Here is a 24,598-nt window from a genome sequence, read left to right on the forward strand (position 1 = left end):
AAAATCAGCCCTTATAAATCCTAAAACAGGAATCCAAGGAGGCAGCTGTCCATTTAGTTATAAAACTCCAATTAGGTCATGTCTACACTAGCACTTATATTGGCAAAACTTTTGTCATTCAGCGACATACATTTTGCTGGTATAAGCACTCGTGTGCACAGTGCTCTGTCGGCAGGAGATCCTCTCCCGCCTACATAGCTACTTCCACTTGTTGAGCTGATTTTATTATGTTGATGGGAGAGCTTTGTCCCATCAGCATAACACAGCTACACAAGAGATTTTACAGTGGCACAGCTGTATCAGTACAGCTGTGCTGCTGTAAGCGGAGACCTGGCCTCAGAGAACTTCACTAAACAATACAATCCTCACCGAGCTTGCTTTGTATTTCAGTAACGAAACCAAACTATAGCCTGCACTGAAGCAACAGCCGCAAGGTCAATTAAAGCATCCTCCTTCATCTTCAGTAGTGTGTGGCTAAACTTCTCCCTCTGGCTCTCGACATGGATATATATCACACTGTTGCTAAAAATAAGCAGCAGTATAACAGCTCTCCCTGAATAGTTTATATCTGATAGCATAGTTTCTTTGAATGCTTTCACAGAACAAGGAGCACGCATTCAGTGATTTCATAAGGCAGAGTTTTAGGGCTATTTAGATTTGAGGAATTATTCTTTCTAGCTCCTTCCCTGCATGGATTGTATAGGTGCTCATACACACATGTATGTGCTGAGCCAGACTGTCACACCCTAATATAAGAGAGAGGCTGGGATGTCTCCCAGTTTATAAAAACAAAGACCAAAAATAAGAAAAAGGAACAATAAGATATTTAAAATGACAAGTGATTTGAACTTTGCAGCTCTCTCAATCTTTGGACTTCCATGGAGGAGCTGTAGTTGAGAAAACAGCAATGGGGTAGCTGACCCTGCACCCTACACTAACAGGCTTTCTCATGTACAGGGAGACTGGTCAAGGTTGCAGAGCCAGTTGTTGACATCATTACAGGTAGAGGGGGAAACAATAACAGAAAATGTGGAAATGGCAGAAGTGCTTGTGACTCGTCCCGTGCCCAGGGCAGCCACCTGATAATGCCAAGGTCAGGGCAGGCTGTAAAAGGAGAGCAGATTCTCCCAATACTGGTGGGTGACATTGAAGTCAGGCTCCCCAGCCAGCCAAAACTGCACTTCTGGCTCCCAAATCAGTACTAGGTCCAGTAAAGAGACCAGTTATTTAAACTCTATGCTCTTTACTACATAGGTTCCCTCTGACCCCAAAGGGTCAGCCACAGCACCAGATCAGTATAAGTTTGGATCTTACCTAAAATACCATGCTGCCAGCCAATCCTTTAGTAACTAAAACTAAAGGTTTATTGCAGAAGAAAGAAACAAACTATGAGAGAAATGTTAAAGGGTCAAAGCAAATCAGATACATACAAATGATTGAAAGTCCATTTTACATCAAGTTTCTGGGAGGATTGTACAGTTCCTCTGGTATACATCCAGTACCTGGATGGGTCTTAGTCCTTCAGTTCATTTGCAAAATGAATTGATCCAGAGGTAGGTGTGCGTCTGTAGCTGAACAGGAACAAAGACAAAATGGTTTATGTGGCTTAACCTTATATACCCTCTGGCCTTGGCCATGCTGTCTTGTGGAATGTTACAAGAACTAAAATGGAGTCCAGAGTCACATGGGCCAATCCTGGTAACTCTTCAGGTAGGCCTTTAGTCTCTTCCTGGGCCCCTTGCATCCGCGAGTGTCTTAATGGGCCATTAAGCAGGCTATTGTCCTGCCGCCATCCTATCTGGGGTGTTGCCCAGGCAGCACAATTTGAAATACAGATATCTCAAATATATCTATAACTTCCATTTCACATATTACACATGAACATAAGTATTATCATCTGACTTAGCATATTATAATCTTTCTAACAATACCTGACATGGCATATCTCACATGAATTATTATGATTTTGACACACTGATGTTAACCAATATGACAAATGCTCTCCCCATCTACCCAGCATGACAGTGCTAAATGACTTTTTTGTTTCAGTATTCACCAAAAAGGTTAGTAGTGATTGGATGTCTAACATAGTAAATGCCAGTGATAGTGAGGTAGGCTATGAGGCTAAAATAGGGAAAGAACAAGTTAAAATTACTTAGACGAGTGAGATTTCTTCAAGTCACCAGAACCTGATGAAATACATCCTAGAATACTCAAGGAGCTGACTGAGGAGATATCTGAGTGATTATCTTCAAAAAGGAAGATGGGTGAGATGCCAGCTGGCTGGAAAAGGGCAAATATATAAAAAGGGGAATAAGGACAACCCAGGGAATTACAGACCAATCAGTTTAACTTCAGTACCCAGAAAGATAATGGAGCAAATAATTAAGCAAGCAATTTGCAAACACCTAGAAGATAATAAGGTGATAAGTAAGAGTCAGCCTGGATTTGTCAAGAACAAATCATGTTAAACCAATCTGATAGCTTACAGGATAACAAGCCTTGTGGGGGGGTGAGGGGAGCAGGGGTAGATATGGTATATCTTGACTTCAGTAAGGCTTTTGATACTGTCTTGCATGACCCTCATATAAACAAACTAGGGAAATACAACCTAGATGGAGCTACTATAAGATGGGTGCATACCTGGCTGGAAAACTGTTCCCAGAGAGTAGTTACCAGTGGTTCACAGTTAAGTTGGAAGGGCATATTGAGTGGGGTTCCACAGGGATCAGTTCTGGGTCTGGTTCTGTTCAATATCTTCATCAATTATTTAGATAATGGCATAGAGAGTACACTTATAAAGTTTGTAGACAAAACTAATCTGGGATGGATTGCAAGTGCTTTGGAGGATAGAATTAAAACTCAAAATGATCTGAACAAACTGGAGAAATGGTCTGAAGTAAATAGGATGAAATTCAATAAAGACAAATGCAAAGAACTCTACTTAGGACGGAACAGTCAGTTGCACACATACAAAATGGGCAATGACTGCCTATGAAGGAGTACTGTGGAAAGGGATGTAGGGGGTCATCATTGATCACAAGCTAAATATGAGTCAACAGTGTAACACTGTTGCAAAAATAAAGCAAACGTCATTCTGGGATGTATTAGCGGGAGTGTTGTAAGCAAGACACGAGAAGCAATTCTTCTGCTCTACTCCGTGCTGATCAGGCCTCACCTGGAGTATTGTGTCCAGTTCTGGGTGCCACATTTCAGGAAAGATATGGACAAATTGACAGAAGTCCAGAAAAGGGCAACAAAAATGATGAAAGTTCTAGAAAACATGACCTATGAGGGAAGATTGAAAAAATTGGGTTTGTTTAGTCTGGAGAAGGGAAGACAGAGGGGAGACATAAAAGGTTGTTACAAGGAGGAGTGAGAAAAATTGTCCTCCTTATCCTGAGGATATGACAAGAAGCAATAAGCTTAAATTGGAGCCAGGATAGTTTATGTTGGATATCAGGGTAGTTAAGCACTGGAATGAATTGCTTAGGGAGGTTGTAGAATCCCCATCATTGGAGATTTTTAAGAGCAGGTTAGACAAACACCTGTCAGGGATGGTTCAGATAATGCTTGGTCCTGTCATAAGTGCAGGGGACTGGACTAGATGATCTCTCAAGTTCCCTTCCTGTCCTATGATTCTAACACTTCCTTCCCCAGAGAGGATCAATATCAGGATACGTCTATTTTGCAATGTAAGCCCAGGGTTTGAATTCAGGCTCAAGCCTAACCTCCCTTCCTCTACACACGCATCATGCTAACCCAGGGTCCGAGGACCCCACAGCCTGAGTCAAGCTGGGACACAGGGATCAGACCCTATTGCATCACCACTGGACTTATGCTCTGGGAGTCTGCCAGAAGTATCTCATGAGCCCATGGGCTGACTTTCTTTATACTCTAGCAGACAGTCAAGTTCACTGGACAGTCAAGTTTTCCTACTGACATTCCTCTCCGCAATCTGGACTGGTGTATCGCTGTGTCACCCCAGTCCCTCACTCCTGGAGCCCGTCTTGCACTTGCCCTGCTGTGTGAACCACTCACACGTGGGTCAGCCCATGCACAGCCTTCTACAAGAAACCGGTCCTTAACTCAGTGAGTGAGTGTTTCTGGCCAGCCACTCATGGGATTAGGCAATAGAAAAACCCAATAAATACCCCCAAAGTATCCCTCGTGGTTTTCTCCACGTTCTGAGTCAATGAGCATTTCCTTATCAGATGCTTAGGCCAGTCTCATTGTCCCTGGAAGAGCTGGGTTGTTTTATGCATGCCTTAGGGAGGCATGGGCTATCTCCCTGCTTTCAGTGTTTGCCTAGATCTGCTCCAAAACATGTGAGAGACATTTGGGAATATTACATTGCAGAGCTTCATAACCATACATATGACATTGCAAGACACATACTACCATAACAATGATGTTCAGTATGTCATGAGCATTCCAAAAACACCTTAACATGACATACTTTGCATTAAACAATACACAGTTACACAATCACGCCATAAGGGTATACATGGGATATAGTGTGTCACACCTGCACTGTACCATGAACAAAGGACTAGAGAGGTCACATTTTGGGAGAGTGCTAGGAAGTCTGGGATATGGACTTCAGAAAAGCAGACTTTGACTCCCTCAGGGAGCTGATGGGCAGGATCCCCTGGGAGGCTAATATGAGGGGGAAAGGAATCTAAGAGAGCAGGCTGTATTTTAAAGAAACCTTATTGAGGGTGCAGGAACAAACCATCCCAATGTGCAGAAAAATAGCAAATATGGCAGGTGACCAGCTTGGGTTAACAAAAAAGTCTTCAGTGAGCTTAAACACAAATAGGAAACTTACAAGAAGTGACTCACAAGATGACTAGGGAAGAGTATAAAAATACTTCTCGAGCAGGCAGGAGAGAAATCAGGAAGGCCCAAGCACAATTGGAGTTGCAGCTAGCAAGGGACGTGAAGGGTAACAAGAAGGGTTTCTACAGGTATGTTAGCAACAAGAAGAAGGTCTGGGAAAGTGTGGGCCCTTTACAAAATGGGGGAGGCAACCTAGTGACAGATGATGGGGAAGAAGCTGAAGTACTCAATGCTTTTTTTGCCTTTGTCTTCACAGACAAGGTCAGCTCCCAGACTACTGCACTGGGCAGCACAGAACGGGGAGGAGGTGAGCAGCTTTCAGTGGTGAAAGAACAGGTTCAGGACTATTTAGAAAGGCTAGACATACATAAGTCTATGGGGCCAGACGCAATTAATCTAAAGGTGCTGAGGGAGTTGGCTGATGTGATTGCAAAGCCATTGACCATTATCTCTGAAAACTCGCGGCAATTGGAGGAGGTCCTAAATGATTGGAAAAAGGTAAATCTAGTGCCCATCTGCAAGAAAGGAAAGGAGGAGGATCCGGGGAACTACAGACTGGTCAGCCTCACCTCAGTCCCCGGAAAAATCATGGAGTAGGTCCTCAAGGAATCCATTTTGAGGCACTTGGAAGAGAGGAAGATGATCAGGAACAGTCAGCATGGATTTACCAAGGGCAAGTCATGCCTGACCAACCTGATTGCCTTCTATGATGTGGACAAGAAGCTGGATATGAGTCAACAGTGTGCCCCTGTTGCCAGGAAGGAGCACTGACAGCTGATTGAAATAAGTGATTATTCCCCTCTATTCAGCGCTGGTGAGGCCACATCTGGAGTATTGTGTCTAGTTTTGGCCCCCCACCACAGAAAGGATGTGGACAAATTGGAGAGAATCCAGAGGAAGGCAACAAAAATGATTAGGGGGCTGGAGCACATGACTTATGAGGAGTGGCTGAGGGAACTAGGGTTGTTTAGTCTGCAGAAAAGACGAATGAGGGGGGATTTGATACCAGCCTTTAACTACCTGAAAGGGAGTTTCAGGGAGGCTGGAGCTAGGCTGTTCTCAGTGGTTGTAGATGACAGAACTAAGAGCAATGATCTCAAGTTGCAGTGGGGGAGGTCTAGGTTAGATATTAGGAAAAAGCTTTTTGCCTAGGACGGTGGCGAAGCACTGGAATTGGTTACCTAGGGAGGTGGTGGAATCTCCATCCTTAGAGGTTTTTAAAGTGCAGCTTGACAAAGCCCTGGCTGGGATGATTTAGTTGGGGTTGGCCCTGGTTTGAGCAGGGAATTGGATTAGATGACCTCCTGAGGTCCCTTCCAACCCTAATCTTCTATGATTCTAGGATATAGGTGGTTGGACTCAGGCTTGCATAATGCAGTGTAGACACTAGATCCCCAGGTTGGGACCTAGGGTTCAAGAGTTCCTAACCTGAGGTTACAAATGAGAGTAATGCTCAAGCCCTGGGTTTAAAAGCCTAGGAGTTGCTAGCTCAAATTCTACTAACCTTGGGCTTACATGGCTGTGTAGGTATCCCCTCAAAGTCCTGGAATGTCCATCTCTCTTGACACAAATGGTGAAGGGCTTTCAATTTTACCTTGATCATTATGGTTGATGATTCCAGCTCACCACACTTAATGACTCCTCTGAAGTCTCTAGGCAAATCAGGTGTACATCTTGGGTACAGACAAAATGGCCCAATCCAGTGCAAGTGAGGCAAACTTTGGGCTATTGTCAGTTTGGAAAAATCCCACTTAACCCAGCAGTTTTCTTCAAATAGCTGTTGTTGCAAATCCCAAATATATGAAAAGAAAAAAAAAAAGCCACTTATGAGAAGATTTCCATAACCTGGCCTCAGCGCTAAATGGCTGTGCTCTAAGACTGACCTCTTCAAAAGGGAAAGGAGCCTCAGCACCCACAAAAGTAACTGGTGGCAAAAATTAACAGAAAAACTACCCATTGTATCATGCAGCCATCACCATTCTTAAAAATAAATGTGGACATCTGTGACATAGAGGCCCGTTGATGGGTCACTACACTGACAGCAATTTGTGAGGCCTGACACACACACTGCTGTCATGGAAGGAGTATCAAATGAAAGCTGGTGGCACAGCGGTCATTAATATCATTGTGTGATTTGCGTGGTGGATGGTGTGTTAAGAATTATATGCATCTGCTGGAAATACGTTCCTAAAATAAGTTTTGAAGGCAGAAATGATGGACAAATTTGTTTTAGACAGAGGAATGTTGATTTGCCTGTTTGCTTAGGTCTCAAATGAGCATGGTGATGCCACAGACAATGGGGAGTCCATTTGCATCTGAGGTAAACACCAGTTACAAGGATGAGGAAACAGCCTGGCATCAGCACATCGGAGTCTGAACCCAGGGGGCCAGCCTGACTCGAGACAAAGACTATGAACTTTGGGAAATACAAGGAGAAGCAAAAGGGCATCTTGTTATCCAGGATTAAGGGAACAAAGAGGCCAGTGCTCTTTGTATGGTGGACACGTGCCACGTGCATGGGACATACCAGGGTACAATCCACACCAGTGCGGGGCTGTCACTCCTGCCCAGTAACCTGGGGTGCCTTGCTGCTGCAGCCTCCAACCTGGTTCGCTCACAAACAGCCTGCCAGCATGCAGCTCATTCCCAGATGTGTTTGTGTAACTGCAGGCTGCCAGTTGCACTTGGACTCCACTCTGGCTTTTCCCAGCCTTGGTTATACTACAGGGGGACCCCCAACACATTACCAGGCCTGGATTTTTCCCCAGAGCTGTATGTCTTGTGCTGCCCAGCCCTCTCGTGGACAGTCCAAATATACAGTAAGTCTGTTATTCCTTTAAGGGAATAAACACACTCATTACTTTAGATAGCGTTACCCACACACTAACTTTAAACACACTGGATTAGATAAACCAATTAAACAAGTTTATTAACTACAAAGAGATGGATATTGAGTACAAGTAATGAGGCATAAAAGTCAGAAGTGGTTACAAGAAAACTAAAGATAAAATGCTTTCTAGTACCTAGCTTAACCAGCTACCTATACATTAGATTCAAGCAAAGTTTCTTCCCATATGCTTCTAGCAGCATTACTGACCAAACTCTTCAGGTCAATCAGGACTCCTCCCTCAGCATCCAATGGCTGTTTCTGTTGTCTTCTCAGGTGCAGAGAATGAGATGGGCAGGGAGAGAGAAAGGAGTGTCTAGGGGTGTTTGCACCTCTTGTTTACAATTTTGTTTAAGTCCCTCTTTGCAAAGCATTTCCACTTGAGACACAGGCAGCCTGCTAGAAGAAGGAGACTCTAGGCTGTTTCTTTGCTAAGATAGATGCGTGTCCCTGCCTCCCTTCCTTGCCAAAGACTGGTCACTTGGTAGGTAATGGGCTCATTAGCTTTGTTGACACCTGGCTGGGGCATCAACTAGCCCTTTTTGTCTTTGAGAAACTGATTTAACCATTCCCCAGACTTGCCTGGGAAACACACTTCAGTCATGATTTTAGCATATGTTCATAACTTTCCATACAATGTTGCTATATGCACTTTACCATGATATTACTGATCAGCAAGTTGGTTTTTACCTTGTACAAAGATGATCACAATAGTGTGTAGGGATGTAATTAATCCATAACAGTGGGTGATGCTAAAAGGTTTCTTTAGTTAGAAACTTATTTTAATTAAGGATTTTACCTTGTCAAGGTTTAGTCACTTAGAAGCATGATATATTTTTGATTTGTAACTATTTGTTTCTATTATTCTTGCTTAATATCACTTAAATCTCTGTCCTTGGTTAATAATCTTGTTTTATCATAAGCCTATGTCAGTGCTGTTATATTGAACACAGTGTGAATTCCTGGTTAAATCAAGCAAACTGGTGAGTACACTGTCTCTCTACAGACAGTGGATTTGGTAACTTCTGTAAGTGTCCAGTGACCAGGTGCTGCAGGCTGCAGGGAGATGCTTCTGGAGAGTTCGGGAATTGAAGTAAACCAAGGGCTGACCTACAAGGCAAAATTAGGACTGCTGGTATCCTGAGGAATCTATGGGGCTGGCTAACAAACTGGAGTGACAAGGAGTTGTCATTTGGTTCAGCACCAGCAGATCCCTTTTCTGCTAAGGTAGAGGAGTGACTTACAGTTCTGGACAACTTAAGAAACCATCACAACATCTCATGACACATATCACACCTTTACTTTGCAAACAAGAGACGTGGGGAACTCAGTGACCCTTACAGACTAACTGGGTAAAAGATTATGCTACTTTTCTCCTTAAGTAATTTTCCACTGAACAGAAAATTTGCTTTAGAGCTTGTAATAAATTCCATTTGAAACAGAAATCCTGGATCTGTATTCACATATACACTATTTCTCTCACATATTTCCTCACCCCAACCTTTGAAGTAAAATGTAGTTCAAAGGGTGCATCTTACATCAAATAAACATTACAAGATTAGCCACCATTTCCTATACTAACAAAAAGAAAACCAATGTAAATTGCAGTGGTCCGGTATAATTCAGGTTATCACAAAATTAGTGTCTTACTCTTTAAACAATAATTAACTTCATATTTAATTTCATTTCCACTGGAAACAATAACATATTCAGAGATTAAAAGAAAACTAACATATATGATAAGATTTTGTAATCTTTTAAAGTTGCGTTCTATATCAACAGAGGTGTCTTCCACTTCTTTGAATATGTTTATATCTGGGTCTTCTGCCATAAGTGTTGGTGGAAGGGGCCTCACGCTATGTGGGAAGGTCTGCATCATGAGAACAAGCACCTCTACTCTATTTTCACACTTCCTAATCTTTCCAAGTAGCTGGACATAAAGGAGAAGTGATGTGAATGCATAAGATACCAGAGCAAAACTAAGAGACAAAAGCAGAGAATCAACATTTATGTATCTGTCTGTCTGAACTTAGAATCTGACACATCCATTTCCTCATTGCTTATCATCACTTACACAGTGTGAAAGTCCTAGTTGTCCACCAAGGGAGAGACTTGGATCCATAGGGAAGGCACCATCTCTCTCTCTCTCTTTTTTGCCTCCTGAAATTTGGATACAAATGGTAAAGGACAATTGTTCCTATGGCGTCCTCAGGGACCTTAATCAAATGCCACTAAACTAGGGAAAGGTTCTAAATGCAGTTTTACCTGGGCCATAGGTCACCATAGAGTCCTTCTCTTGGGTGAAAACCAACCAATGGTACCTGCTATTACTACCTGAGTGCTTGCCAAATCCTTGGCCTCGGTCAGGATAAATGTACTCTTCTTTGGAGTAGAGTACTTTACCAAACCACCCACAATCTCAGTAGTATTAGGGAGGAATTGCTTCTCCAAACATGTCCAATTTGTGTCTTTAGTCTGGTGGCATGAGTCTAAATTCAGGCCTAGAAACAGGCCTGCATCAGAATCCCTGCAAGCCACCAAAGCTGGCCTATCTATTAAAAAATTGCTATTCTGCAACTACCCCCCCCTCAGCACTGACTTCATTTCATACACGTCTGCAACATGTACAAAAGATGAGTTCAGCAGAAATGCCACTCCCATCTTCTCCACATCTACATAGATAGAGACAGTGTTTCCCAAAACACAGGCAACATACACCTGAACAAGAAGGAAATATCTTCAAAAGTAACCTCCTGAAGGGCCTGGGCTTCAACTACTTTGGGAAAAAAATACATGTTTATTTTACTTAGTTCCAAGTCACTTACTCTGGAATTCTCTTCCAAGACCATCTGAAATGATATGGACCTAACCAGTTGAATATTGGTGTGATTATAGCCAGTTACTTCAGTTCGTTGCACAGTTTGGAGTGTTATTTACCATCTCTAAGTGAAGATTTTGAAACACTACTGTTTCCATGGTAGCATGTCCAATAGGTTGACGCATTCTCTCCTGATGACTGACCTACACTTTAACCTCCCCCATGGGCCATGTCATCATGGAGGAGCGGAGGAAAAAATCAAAAATAAAGTAAGAGGTGACTATTTTAGCAAATGGTCATTTGTCTCAGAGTCCCCACTAAATCTGAGCTACATTCTGTCTTACAAAATTACTATCCAGTGATGTGACTAAAAGGCCTTCAGGAAAGAGAAAACCCCACAATACCAAGGGATATAAGACACTTTCAGTTTCATATAAACTGAAATTCCAGAGCAGGATACAGCTGATGACTCAGAATCAGGACAACAGATTCTCCCATTGTGTTGTAATTTGATCCATTCAAACATGCTTCACTCAGTGCCATCTCAGTATTTTTGAATCATATTATTTACAGAAGTTTTAGCATCAACATAATGGAATAAAAACAGCCAAACTTCCCATCAGCAAACAATCCCATCTTAGCAGGAAAAAGACCAGAAGCAGCTTTGCCCATACAGGGAAACCGATTAAAGCACAGAACAATTACTCTGCGTTTGGGATTCATTCAAATTCCTGCTCCAGATCTGTGACACTTTCATCTCCAGCCCTAATGAGTCTGATTTAGGATGACACTGCAATATCTACATGCAGAGAGCTGAGAACACTGCATCACATGGCATTTTAGGAGGTGGAGTGGTAGAGTGAGGGGAGGATAAACCCTATGGATGTGTCTACACTGCAAAAAAAAAGGCGGTGATTCTCAGATACTGGATCTATAGACTCCGGCTCATGCTACTGTGCTAAAAGCCCTTCCAAGCTTCATAGCCTGAGCTCCGTCTCAGCTGTTTACTTGGCTGTTTTTAGGGCTGCAGCATAAGCCCACATCTGTAGACCCAGACCCTAAGACTTGCTGCTGCAGGATTTATGGAGTGCAGACATACCCAATCTGACAATCACTCTGCTGACAGTGGGGGACAGTACAGATGTGATGCCCAGAGTTTGTCTAGGGTAGGAAAAGTGATGGAGGTTAGCTCAGGTCAAGGGGGAATATGCTAGATAACTCTGGCCACTCTGGGCTATGTCTGCACTGCAAGAATACTGGTGGGTTTCCATCAGGATAGCTACCTAGCTCCATGCAACATCTTAGTGCAGACAAGGCCCAGGCAGATTATACCTCACTGTAGCCCTACCTGGGCTGATGGACACACTCCCACCACGAACAGGGCAGAAGAGTTGATAGAAGGAGCCATGGGATTCACCCCAAAGAAGGGTGAGCTGCAAAAGCAGGCAACTCAGAGGGGCAGCTGAGAGATCATGGTGACACAAATGGCACAGACAGCCTTAAAGGTTACTGGAATTAGCAAAAATATTAAAAAGTATCTTTGGCCAGCCCTAGTCAATGCATTTATGGGTTTACTCTCCTTTGTGGATCCTCTGATGTCTAATAAGGTTTGAGCGGTCATTGAAGCTTTTCCCGCACTTGGAGCATTTAAAGGGTCTGTCTCCTGTGTGGATTGTCTCATGTCTAATAAGGTCTGAGCTGCGAGTGAAGCTTTTTCCACACTCGTAGCATTCATAGGGTCGCTCTCCTGTGTGGATTCTCCAATGTGTAATAAGGCTGGAGCTCACACTGAAGCTTTTCCCGCACTCTGAGCATCTATAAGGTCTCTCCCCCATGTGGGTTCTCTGATGCGTAATAAGGTTTGAGCGGTCATTGAAGCTTTTCCCACACTTAGAGCATTTAAAGGGTCTGTCTCCCGTATGGATTGTCTCATGTCTAATAAGGTCTGAGCTTCGAGTAAAGCTTTTCCCGCACTCTGAGCATCTATAGGGTCTCTCCCCCATGTGGGTTCTCTGATGTTGAGTAAGGTTTGAGCTGTCAGTGAAGCTTTTCCCACAATCATGGCATTTAAAGGGTCTATTTCCTGTGTGGATTCGCCAATGTTTAATAAGGTTTGAACGCTGATTGAAGCTTTTCCCACACTCGGAGCATTTATATGGTCTCGTTCCGGTGTGGATTCTCCAGTGTGTAATAAGGTTTGAGCGGCTACTGAAATTTTTCCCACACTCAGTGCAGGTGTTTTTTCTCTCTCCCGTGGAGATTCTTTGCTGGGCTGGGCTTTCCTGGAGCTCCTTGCCGCTTCCCTGACAATCCCCTGGCTGATTTCTCTGCTGCCTCTCTGGCCAGTGCTGACTGTCATGATCTTTTCTCTGCCCACAATTCCAGTAAACATTCCCTTCAAATCTTTCTGATAACATCCCAGATTGTTCCACTTCCTCAGGATCTTTCTGCTGATGATTCTCCTCCTTGTTCTTACTCACTGTCCTGTCACCTGCTGGGAGAAAGAGAGAATCCAGACAGGAGCTATTCCAGGTGCTGAGCAGAAAGGAAACTCAAACAGGCAATGGGAAAAGGGGGAAACGAATTACAATAATTCCTGGAGAAATGGAAAAAAAATCAGGAGCTGAAACTCTGCCCATCCCCAGAGATGAAAGAATTCTGCTTCCATATCCCATGCGAACACTCAGGAGAAAGGAGACTGCGGAGGAAGCTACTGCCAGGTGTCAGTGAAGATAGGTGGGAAGCTGTGACCTCCTTCATGAGGACATATCACATACTGGGGACAACCCTGAACTCAGAGAATTCACAAGATCTCTGTAGGGAATCCCAGCTGTCTTCTTCAGACACAAAGCAGTTTTGAGTTAGTTTAATTGATTCCTACCCATGCAGGCATCTCCCAGGATCTCTCTTTCCTCTAAGCCCTGGAGACCCAGGACCCACGGCTCTTCTCCTTGTTCCAGCTGTGAGACATCATCAGGTTTGGAAACTGTAAACCCTGCTCAGGGGAAGGAAACCAAGGGAGATCAGGTGAATTGGTGGGACATTTGTCACAAACAATGTTTCACGGTTTTAACCCTAGCTCCTTTTAAAATTGTAAAATCCAGGTGCCCAAACTGCAGGACACTGTTAATGGGAGAATTTAACTATCTGCATCTCTGCTGGGAGCAGACACAGCTAGACACTCATCATCAAAGAGGATCCTAAAACACAGAGAATGCAATTGTATGTCCCAGAAAGTGGAGATTACAGACAGAGAAGTGCTTCTCCCTGACAGAGGAGCCCAGTGACAATGAGAGAGGGTTGGAACAGACCTCAAGCAGGTCATCTAGTCCAACCCTCTGCTCAAAGCAGGACTAACCCCAACTAAATCATCCCAGCCAGGGCTTTGTCACCTCCCTAGGTAACCCATTCCAGCACTTCACCACCCTCTTGGGGAAAAAGTTTTCCCTAATATCCAGCCTAGACCTCCTCCACGAGCTAGCTGGGTTCAGCGCAGTGAGGGATAAGTGGGAGTGAGGTTGACACCAAATGCAGCAGCTTGGGGGATTAGATGTCAGGAAAGTGCATTTTGGGAAATTACGGAATCTAGCGAGTCAGGTGCAGTGGGAGGGAGGATTAAATTCTCCCAGGGGGTGGAGAAGGCTGGGGAATCAGACACTATAATTCATGAGAAACAGGCTCTAATTCCTCGAGAAAAGGAGAATTGGAGAAATAAGACTCAGGCCACATGACCCAAAGAGGGACCAGCTCAAGATCCAAGGAGCCTGCAGGGAAGAGAAATTGTGCTTGCTGCAGATAGGGAGCGGAAACGAGTCCCCAGGAGTCTCTCTCCCGTCCTGTGACATCACCAAGCCAATGCATGTTTCTGCCAGGGAAGGGTTGCCCTAACTCAGGAACGGTGTCCATGGTTGTAGGCCCCTGCACTGTGAGCACCGTGTTGTAGGCCTGAACCAGAGCAGGCCCAGACCATGGATATGTATTTGAAGCTTAAGGGTTAATCCTCACACTGAGAAAGAACAAAATCAGGCATTGTAGATCGGGATTTTCCGGACACATTGTTTGTTTGTTCATGCCACCCCAGGCTTCACTATGATAATTGACTGCTTGAACATATGAGTGGGAACATCCTGCCTAAATATTTTGTGATTTAACATTTATGACACATTGGGGCCCTGTTTGTGAACATCTACATATGAATGTTTGGGAACATCCTGAAATCTAATTGTGATAAGTTACAAGTGAAGGAAAGTCCCCAATGCGTATCAGAAATGTGGTTGATGTGTAAATCATGGGGCAATGAGAGAGCAAATAAGATTTCTTTGATTTCTTTTAGTAAAATTGGTATTAATAGAATTGGTGTAGGTATAAGGGTTTTATTATGTTAGTAAGTCAGTATAAGATAATGCATCAGTGTAATGGGATAAGAATGTAATGATTTTTGGTAAGTATGAATGAGGAGTGAATGCAGTTTGAGTCTGCTGAGATAAGACGGCGAGGAAGTAATTGCTGTGGTAATGGTTCTCAGCCTCCAAGGGCAGGAGGGAGAGAAGATGCTTTTGTTTAAAGAAATTTTACAACCCAGATGGGCGAAGATCACGATGACCCCGGAAAACGGGGGAGTTAACACCCAAGGACAGGAACAAGACAAAGTGTGAAACAGGAATGAAAGAAGAATGGGAAAGCTGCTGTCACACTTGCTATATAAAATGTCATTGACGATTACATCAAACAAGGAGACTGTCTGCCATAACAAAATCCATAGACCCGAAGGGGGATGGGTAAGTATAAAAATGGTGGGGAGAAGAAACCTGGACTTTGGGCTCGTTCTGCAAACCCCAAGGAGCATCGTGTCGCAACCGACGGAGCCTGGCTCCACCCTCGTGTCTGAATCACCTGGCCAGTGATTCAGCTCGGGCCACACAGAGACTGGCAATTATATCCCTCCTGCAGAACTCATTCTCTCTCTCTCTCTCTCTCTCTCTCTCTCTCTCTGTGTGAGAGAGAGAGAGAGAGAGAGAGAGAGAGAGTTTTAGGCAATTGCTTTTCAAAATATTTGTTTTCTATTCATAATAAACGCGGCATACTGCCTTAACCCCTGACTAAGATCCTGGTGTTTATTTTCTAAGTAGAAGATGGTCTCAGTGGGGAGGGAAGAGGGGCATGTGCGCGATGGGAGGAGTGAGCCGTGGAGGGAGGACAAGAGTTATAATAAGATTTGAAAAAAAAAACGTAAAAGAAAGTGCAAGTGGACTGAAGAAAATGGAGTGCAGGCTCCGGAGCAGCGAGGCCTGGGCAAGGATTCTGTGTCAATGGGTTGGGACCCCACAGCTCCGGATCCCCAAACCTGCCCTGCCTCCCTGGTGGCCATTAGTTCTATTCCTCCACACTCCCCTCCCCACCTCCTGGGACCCCTGCAGCACCTGCACCTTGTGTTCTCCCTGCCCACCACAGCCCTCTTCTCTTCCAGTTCCTCCAGACTATCTGCTCCTCAACCACTCTCCCACTCGTCCGAGTCTTCCTCACTCCCACTTCCCAGGAGCTCCTGCCCCACACAAATTCCCTTCCCTCCCATCTGCTACCACCCTCCAAGCTCCACCATTGCCAGCAGCACCAGCACCCACCCCGGCACCAACCCTCCCTTTACTCACACCACTACCAGCCTGCCAGTTCCTCAGAGGTCCTGTCCTGAATGCCTCCCATTGCCCAGCCCTCCTTGGCACCCTGAGTCTCCAAAGCACCTGCTCGATGGCAACCCTCTTCCAGCTTTCAGGAGCTCTTTACTCCAAACCTTGCCCTCCCCAGCCTACCAGTGCCCGAACCCTTCCAGAACATCCCAAAGTCAAACCTGTGAAAACCAGGAAAGAAAGTGTTATGGTGCATGCCCACGCAGCCTTAACTCTGCCCTCTTAGCGTGACGGCCCAGTGCATCCATCACACACTCTGCTTTGGCCCTGTACTGACCTGGAGCTCCGAACATTTCGCCTGCCCCACAGACTCCCAGCTACTCAGTTACACAACTCCTTCAACCTCTTCACAGCCCTGCTGCATACAATGCCATTTAACACGATACTTTCACTGACCCTTCATTAAACCCATGCCACACACATCTCCCCCCACTGCTGACACCCCATGGCGAGACTGTCCCTGTCCTGCTAGTGACACAGCGCAGTGCTGAAATCAGGCACACTGAATCTCTCCAGGTCCACCTGTACCTCTTTCCTCATATCACACAGGTCAGGGAGAGGGGTCACAGACACCCCCCGAGGGCCACAGCTCCCCAGATCACCTCACAGCACAGTCAAAGTGCAGCCAAGCTCCTACACCACTCGGTACAGCTATTCCCAACACCAGGAAAGCAGCTGAGTACAGGTGACAATTGCGGAGCACACTGCCAGCGTCGGAGGGCAGAGATACTATAAAGGCTTATCACTGTTCCATAGCTTTGTTCTTACTTTTATAGTAAATGTCAGAAAGGTACAAAAATCCTTTACCTCAAATAAAGGGTTGCCAACGTGAAAAGTGTGAGAAACGCTGATGTCCACTAGAGAAGCTCCCTCCTCTTTCAAAATGAGCCTATATACAATACAGGGCTCTCTTCCCATTCCTAGCTGGTCTGCAAACAGTAGAGCAGCCCCATTTCTCATTCAGCCCAGTCTATACAGGGGACAACAGGGTTCCACCCCTCACTCCTGAGACTCTACTGCCTCCCCATGGCCATTTTCAGTGGCTCATTAAAGCTGCCAGACTGCCCAGCGTATGGATGTTTTGTCTTTGTCTCACCATTTCACACCAGCCAGGTTCTTGTTCTTTCCTCAAAGGGAAACGCACCCGTCAGCCCAGGATTCACTTTGAACCCACCCAACATCACCGCAGGAGTGAACTGGGGGTCCCGGGGCTCACTCTGCGTCACACTGTTCCACAGTTTTCAGGTTCATCTCAGGCTGGAGGCAGTGATCCCCTGCCGCTAATGTGGTTACTGGACTGAAACCTCCCCAGCAGAGACGGAAACGTACCTGTGTTGCTCTCCAGCTCCAGTCGCAGAGTCTCTGGGGAAGGAGAGGACGGGAGAGGTGAGAATTCAGGCCCCGGCATTCGTGGGGACGTTCCTAGTGGTTACTAACAGAACTGCTGCTAGCTATGAGATGGTGACACAGACCTGATAACTCATGCCTGGTCTACACTGCCGTCGGCGGTCAATGGGAGATACGTGAGCTACCTCCTGTTGACTTTATGTTGCTGTACCGCAGTGTCACCACTGTGCTGCGTTGACAGGAGATGCCCTCCGGTCGACGCAGCCGTACTCTTTTTGGGGGGGGGGGGGGGGGGGGATTTATGGGATCGACCTGAGAGCACTTCCAGAGTCGATTGAGCGGGTCTCCACAGCCCACTCAATGGATCCCGCTGCATCGATCTGTGCAGCCCCGGCAGTAAAGACATACCCTCACCTGCTGCAGGCAGACCCAGCCCCACAGGGCGACTCCCATGGGGCTGTGAGACTGAGTCCAAGGTCAGCGACATCACTAGAGCCCCTGACTCATCCCCAGGTCGAGCGCCCCTCGAACAAGAAGGGACGCTGCTGCCCAACTCCTATTCACCTTTGAATCCCAGCAGCACCTCCTGCAGGACGGCACTTTTCAGAGAGAAGTCGCGGAGGCTCTTCTCCAGCTCCACAAACCCCGGCTCTGGCTTCTGAAAAGACCCGGCCTCCCTGCAGAGGAAAGCAGGAATGGTTAGACCTGGGTCTCCCAATCCCAGCAGCCCACAAACTCCAGGAAACCCACATCTGAGCTTTGCAGTCTGAGATGATCACCTGCCCTCAGCCCGGTGTGCTCCATGGGCTGTGGGGAGACAATGGAGCAAGCGATGGAGACAGGTTTTGGAGCTTTATCTGAGCCACGCTCCACCCGGGGTTATTCCAGTAACAAGGGGTACTGGCATTATATGGAAAGGAGGAGACACAGATCAAAGAGTTGGCATGTGCCCCATGTGCTCCCTGAGGCCACAGACAGAGTGCACAGGTCTTTGCCAGGGAATGAACCTGGACCATTTAATGTCAAAAGCCCTGAGCACTTCAGCTAATGCAGTGACTCCAGGGGTGTCAAATTCACTTGGTGGAAAGGGCCATATTCCAGTTTCTGTCATTGTCCTCAGGCCAGGGCATAAATTGGAGACACCCACCCACAAAGATCAAGGTGGTGGGGAATCTGCCCTTTATATAGAAAACTTTTCATTGCTCTAATTTATAAAGTACTTCATTGTCACCATTTTTTTTCACTTGACCAGCTGGGGCTCCTGCTATTTCTACCCTTGGTTGTCCTGCCTTCCCCACGCTCCTTTTTTTTTTTTTTCCCTCTCTCTCTCTCTCTCTCCCCCCACCCCCCTTGTCTTTGTGTCTCTCCTCTGTTCATCCCTCCCTACAGCAAAACCCTATTCCTGCCCCTCAAGGGCTTCACTCCCATTGCCTCCCCCTTCCACCTGCTAAAGAGATCAGCAATAGAACATTCAATGTTGACACTAAAATATCATCATTTCAGCTGACACACCAGTAAGATTCACAGGGGACAGGGGAGTTCACACCTCTCCGAGCCAGGGTTTCAGGCTGTTTCAACAGACGCAGGCCTGGTCTACACTAGCAAAGTAGGTGGTCTTAACTACGTCATTCAGGGGTGTGAAAAATCCACACCCCTGATCAGCGTAGATAGGCCACTTTGAGTCCCCTTGTAGACAGTGCTAGGTCGTAGGAGGAAGTCTTCCAGCAACCTAGCTACCGCCTGTTGGGGAAGTGGATTACCTGTGCCAATGGGAGAACCCCTCCCTTTGCCATAAGGAGCATCTACAGTGAAACGCTGCAGCAGCACAGCTGCAGCTGTAGCATTTCAAGTGTACACAAGCCCTCAGGAAGGCAGCTCTGCCTATGTTTGCATTTGGGAGAGTTTCTTTGCAACCAGGAGGGCTAGAAATAGATTTTAAAAAGACAAAGCTGAGATTCTGCATGCTGTGAACACGTGCTGCGGCCACATAAATACTGCAGCCAGCTCGGGTCCGGCCCACAGGCCCTATACTTGCCAGCCCTCCTTAGCTGTCAGATGTGTGTGACCTCCTTGGCTCTTAGCTAGTAACAGGCTCCTCTCCTTCCTGAGGCAGCCACTAGGGGGAGACATGATCACAGGCATTCAGCCAGCATGTCACAGCAGGGCGAGCGCCATAGTCAGTGTGCGTTCCAAGGGAACCGCGCGGAAGGAGGGAAAGGCAGCCCAGGACGTACCTGTTCACAGTGCTTCCAGCCGCCTGCAGAGGGAGAGAAAGAAGAGGCCGTCAGTGGGTGTCCCCCAGGCTGGGGAGGTCTCCTGCTCTGCAGGGGAGTTATCACTGGAGCCTCGGCTATTTGGGGAATTTCAGACTCAGAGAGCGGCTGCCCTGTCTCACCCCCTGCAGTCGGGACATTTACCCTCTCAGCAGCCTCAGGGAACCTTGCTAGTCTCTCCCCAGGCGCTTCACAGGAAGGGAATATTTGCTGCATTGAGAGAGAAATTCCCCCTACTACTGAAACGCTCCAAGTCCCCTCACACCACTGGACCCATTAACCGGGGGTGACATGGGACCTTGGGCCTGGCATGCGACTGCTGCTTGGCAGCGGAGAGGGTGAGCCGGGAATTACACCCTCAAAGCACAAAGGCAGATAGACATTTACAGGGCAGGAGAGAAGGTCTTGGGGTTACAGCATGCAGGACTCCCAGGTCCCATCCCTGGCTCTGCCACAGACTCAGGCTGTGACTGTGGCAGGACTGTGCCCCTTCCGGTGCCTCGCTTTCCCTTCTGTAAAATAGGGATGATGCCCGAGGCCCCGCTTTGGGGTTGAGGGCTGAGAAGTTCCTCTAGAAACACTGTGTATTGTCACTGCACTAACACAGTCTGACCTGCAGGGATCGGCTCCTCGGCTGCTGTCCCCTCTCTCCTCCCTTCTCGCTGAGCAGGGAAATCTCCCTGCGCAGTCTGGAGACGCCCTCATCTCTTCTCTTCACAATGGCTCTGGACAGCTCTTCCAGCCAGGACAGCAGGAGCTGCTCCTGCTGCTCCAGAAATCCTCGCAGCTCCTTCCACGCTGCAACCATCTTCTGCCTCTCGACTTCCGTCTGTTTCTGCAATCACAGGGAGAGGCGGATCGGTAACGGGACAATCGGAGATGTACCCCAGCAGCTGGAGGAGTTATTTACCAGAGCACAGGGCCTCGTGCAGTGGGTGATGGGAGTGCAGTTAGGCCGGGAAGATGGAGGAAGACGGGCAGGGCTCAGCTGTAAATTGCTAACAGGAGGGGCTTTTCTCCCAAAATCTCATCAAATTGCACTCAGCCAAATTCTTTGTCTAGCCACCCACATTTCCTCTCCTCCTCCCCCCAGTCGCTGTAATATCTGAACAGCCCTTGGGCAGGGGCCCTCCAGGCCACAGACTGACTCTCTCCTGCACAGCAGCCTCCTGAACCCTAAACGCATCCTGCTGCTCACATGTCTGATCCCGCGCTCTCCCTGGGCTGCAGGGGGATGTTTCCTGGCTCAGGCTGGCAGGGTGGGCCTGCGTTTGTAGGTTCACTCAGGGCACTCGGATCCCAGGCAAACCTGAGGGCAGGGGGCTCTGGGCACCCACCAGCAGCTCCTCACTTTGCTGCTCCTCCTTGGCTTTGGCTGCTTCTCTCTCTTTTCGCAGACAGGCCAGATGCTCTCCTGGTGCCTCCTGGAAGAAGAAGGGGAGGGAGGTTTACAAACCGCTACAAAGAGTCTCACCGCTCCCAGATTTCAGGCTCATCCTGCCCTGCACAGGCCCTGGGACGCACTTAGACTTTCTTTCCAGATACAGTTCAACCTCCGCGAGGAAGATCTCACGGGGCAGTGGCAGAGGGACCGGGTTTTCCAGGGAAGACACATGAGGCCCTGGTGAAGTGACAGGGCGCAGCCCACGCCTCAGTCCCAAACATTCTCCAGCACCACTCACATCCCAAACAGCCAACTTCAGATGTCCCCCAACTTCCGCAGCTCCAACCCAAGATACCCAACGTGCCGGATCTGAACATGGACCCCCCAAAGCGCACACACCCCAACACCCTGGCTTTCAACCTCCCCCACCCCTACAGATCCCTCACACCAACACATCTCAAAGTCAAACTCTGAGCCCCTACACCCCAAAACCCAGCTCCAAGCAGCCCCACTACAGACTCAGACTCTAGGTGCGAAGGGACCAGTATGATCATCCAGTCTGACATCCTGCACAATGCAGGCCACAGAACCTCACCCACCCACTCCTGTAATAAACCTCTACCTATAACTGAGTTATTGAAGTCCTGAAATCATAGTTTAAAGACTTTAAGGTACAGAGAATCCACCAGGAAGTGAGCCATGCCTCCTGCTACAGAGGAAGGTGAAAAACCCCCAGAGCCTTTGCCAATCTGTCCTGGGGGGAAATTCCTTCCCAACCCCAAATATGGCGATCAGTTAAACCCTGAGCATGTGGGCAAGACTCACCAGCCAGACACTGAGAAAGAATTCTCTGTAGTAACTCAGAACCCACCCCATGTAACATCCCATCACAGGCCATTGGCATATCTACCACCAGTAGTCAAAGATCAGCCAATTGCCGAACTAGGCTGTCCCATCATACCATCCCCTCCATAAATTTACAAGCTCAGTTTTGAAGCCAGCTAGGTTTTTTGCCCCCACTGCTCCCCTGGGAAACCTGTTCCAGAACTTCACTCCTCTGATGGTTAGAAACCTGTGTCTAATTTCACGTCTAAACTTTCTGATGGCCAGTTTATATCCATTAGTTCTTGTGTCCACATTGGCACTGAACTTAAATAACTCCTCTCTCTCCCTGGTGTTTATCCCTCTGGGGTATTTATAGACAGCAATCATATCTCCCCTCAGCCTTCTTTTGGTTAGGCTAAACGAGCCAAGCTCTTTGTCTCCTCTCATAAGGCAGGTTTTCCATTCTGTGGATCATCCTAGTCGCCCTTCTCTGCTCCTGTTCCAGTTTGAATTCATCTTTCTTAAACATGGGGGACCAGAACTGCACACAGTATTCCAGATGAGGTCTCAGCAATGCTTTGTATAATGGTACTAACACCTCCCTATCTCTACTGGAAATACCTCGTCTGATGCATCCTAAGACCGCATTAGCTTTTTTCACAGCCACATCACATTGCAGCTCATAGTCATCCTGTGATCAACCAATACGCCCAGGTCCTTCTCCTCCTCTGTCACTTCCAACTGATGCGGTCACAGCTTATAGCAGAAATGCTTCTTCTTAGTCCTCAGCTCCAGCCACTCTGCCCACACGAGAACGGCCACACTGGGTCAGACCAGCGGCCCATCTAGCCCAGTGTCCTGTCTCTGCACTGGCCGGTGTCAGATGCTTCACAGGGAATGAACACAATAGGGCAATTATCGCATCCAGTCCCAGCTCTGGGCAGAGATATAGGGACACCTGGAGCATGGGGTCGCGCCCCTCACTGTCTCGGCGAATGGCCATTGATGACGCTGTCCTCCGTGAACTCGCCTAGTTCTTTTCTGAACCCAGTTATACTTTGGCCTTCACAACAACCCCTGGCAAGGAGTTGTCCGGGTTGACTGTGCGCTGCGTGAAGAAGAACTTCCTTGTGTTTGTTTTAAACCTGCTGCCCCTTAACTGGCAGCCTGACCCCTGGTTCTTGTGCTGTGGGCAGAGGTAAACAACACTTCCCTATTCACTGCGCCCCTCACGACTGCACAGACCTCGATCACATCCCCCAGCCAGCTCTTTTCTGAGCGGAATGACTGGCCACTCCCTGCCGTCTCTCCTCACATGGAAACTGGCCCATCCCGCACCAGGACCATTGCCCTTCTCCGCACCTTCTCTCCTTTGCCACGGGCTGAGCGCAGCTGCAGGCAGCGCTCGAGGGCCGGGTGCGCCATGGGTTTACATGGAGGCCCTGGGACATTTTCTGTCCCTTTCCTAACGGCTCCTGACACGCCTTAGCCAAGATCTCGCTCGCTCTCTCTCGCCAAGCCCAGCTCTGACCCCCAGATCCAGCCACCCCCTGGCTCCGCTCCGGGGGCTCAGCGGGCTCCAAGCTCCGCAGCCGAGCCGGGCTCGGGCTCTGGCTCCTGCAGCTCCCGGCCCAGCCGCGCCCCGGCTCCGTCGCACCCAGGCTGCGGCAGGGGCTGCTCCTCTGCACCGCTCGCCCGGCCCGGCAGCGCCTCTGCGGCCGCGGGGAGCTCGGGGACCCCGGTCGGAGCCAACCGAGCGGACGGGCCCGGCAGGAGAGTGCCCCCCGCGCTGGCTCCAGCCCCGGCCCGGCCCGGCCCGGCCCACCTCGCTGCCTCGCTGCCAGCGGGGCCGGAGCAGCCTCGGCGCTGCGCTCCCGGCCCCGGCCATGGGCGGCTCCAGGCCTCCGGCTGCCAGTCCGCGACACAAAGGGCTCCTGCCTCCTGCTCCTCCCCGCCGGGCTCCGGGCGGGGCGGCTCCGGCCCGGATTGGCCCGGCTGCTCGTGGGGCCCCTGCAGGGGGTTCGTGACACCCGGGGGCTCCTGCTCTGGCTCCTCGGGAGGCGCGGTGCGGTGCGGGGGGTCGGGACACCGGGTCCTAGACCCTGCGCTGGGATGGCCACTTCCCTCGGGGACAGGCCCTGAGGCTGCAGCCTGGCCTGGTAAGCAGGGAGGGGAGAAGGGGCTGGAGCGGCTGGGAGAAGATGTTTTTGCTGCTGCTGCCCCTCTGCCTGTGGAAATCAATGCCTGCGAAAGGATCAGTGCTGCAAATCTAGCGAAACTGCTGCTGCTCTCCGCTCCAGCCAGCGTCTGTGCCGGGGTAAAACGGGGGAAGCAGATGAGAAATGAGAAGAAGATTCTTTCTTTCCTACAAAAGATTCCTGTATTCCAAGGCCAGAGGGATGGTTGTGATCTAGTCTGACCTCCTGCAGAACACAGGCTGGAGAAGTTCCCAACAATAATTCCTAGAGGAGATCTGTTAGAAGAACTTCCAGTCTTGATTGTAAAATGGTCAGTGATGGAGAATTCACTCCTTAACCT

At 48.1% G+C, this 24,598-nt stretch overlaps 1 protein-coding gene across 8 annotated transcripts; it reads right to left on the reverse strand.

The window, feature by feature from the left end:
• Positions 1-7,745: 7,745 nt before the first annotated feature.
• LOC137158453 (zinc finger protein OZF-like) lies at positions 7,746-24,005 on the reverse strand. Of its 8 annotated transcripts, XR_010921429.1 has the most exons (9): positions 23,886-24,005; positions 21,189-21,275; positions 20,465-20,686; positions 19,813-19,835; positions 18,143-18,255; positions 17,561-17,593; positions 13,429-13,542; positions 9,804-13,041; positions 7,746-9,708 (listed from the first exon to the last, which is right to left on the reverse strand). XR_010921429.1 is itself a non-coding variant. In XM_067556205.1 (8 exons), the coding sequence occupies exons 1-8, from the start codon at positions 23,946-23,948 to the stop codon at positions 12,119-12,121; spliced, it is 1,575 nt and encodes a 524-aa protein (XP_067412306.1). In that variant the 5' UTR covers positions 23,949-24,005; the 3' UTR covers positions 7,746-12,118. The 8 variants fall into 8 exon arrangements, 7 of the variants coding, with proteins under 7 accessions (XP_067412306.1, XP_067412305.1, XP_067412311.1 ...); XM_067556205.1 differs by having other exon boundaries at positions 7,746-13,038; XM_067556204.1 differs by having other exon boundaries at positions 7,746-13,041.
• Between the last annotated feature and the right edge of the window lie 593 nt (positions 24,006-24,598).

The sequence above is a fragment of the Emydura macquarii genome, unplaced genomic scaffold (genome assembly GCF_026122565.2).
Source record: "Emydura macquarii macquarii isolate MOO-44397 ecotype Brisbane River unplaced genomic scaffold, CSIRO-AGI_Emac_v2 contig_1692, whole genome shotgun sequence".
In the NCBI taxonomy this organism is placed as follows: domain Eukaryota; kingdom Metazoa; phylum Chordata; order Testudines; family Chelidae; genus Emydura; species Emydura macquarii.

Coding starts and splice junctions, on each gene's coding strand:
- LOC137158453 (XM_067556204.1), bottom strand. CDS start 23,948: ATGGCCGGGGCCGGGAGCGCAGCGCCGAGGCTGCTCCGGCCCCGCTGG. Junction 13,543..17,560: donor GGAGCTGGAGAGCAACACAG/GTACGTTTCCGT, acceptor TCCCCTGAGCAG/GGTTTACAGTTTCCAAACCT. Junction 13,042..13,428: donor CCTGGGAGATGCCTGCATGG/GTAGGAATCAAT, acceptor TCTTTCTCCCAG/CAGGTGACAGGACAGTGAGT.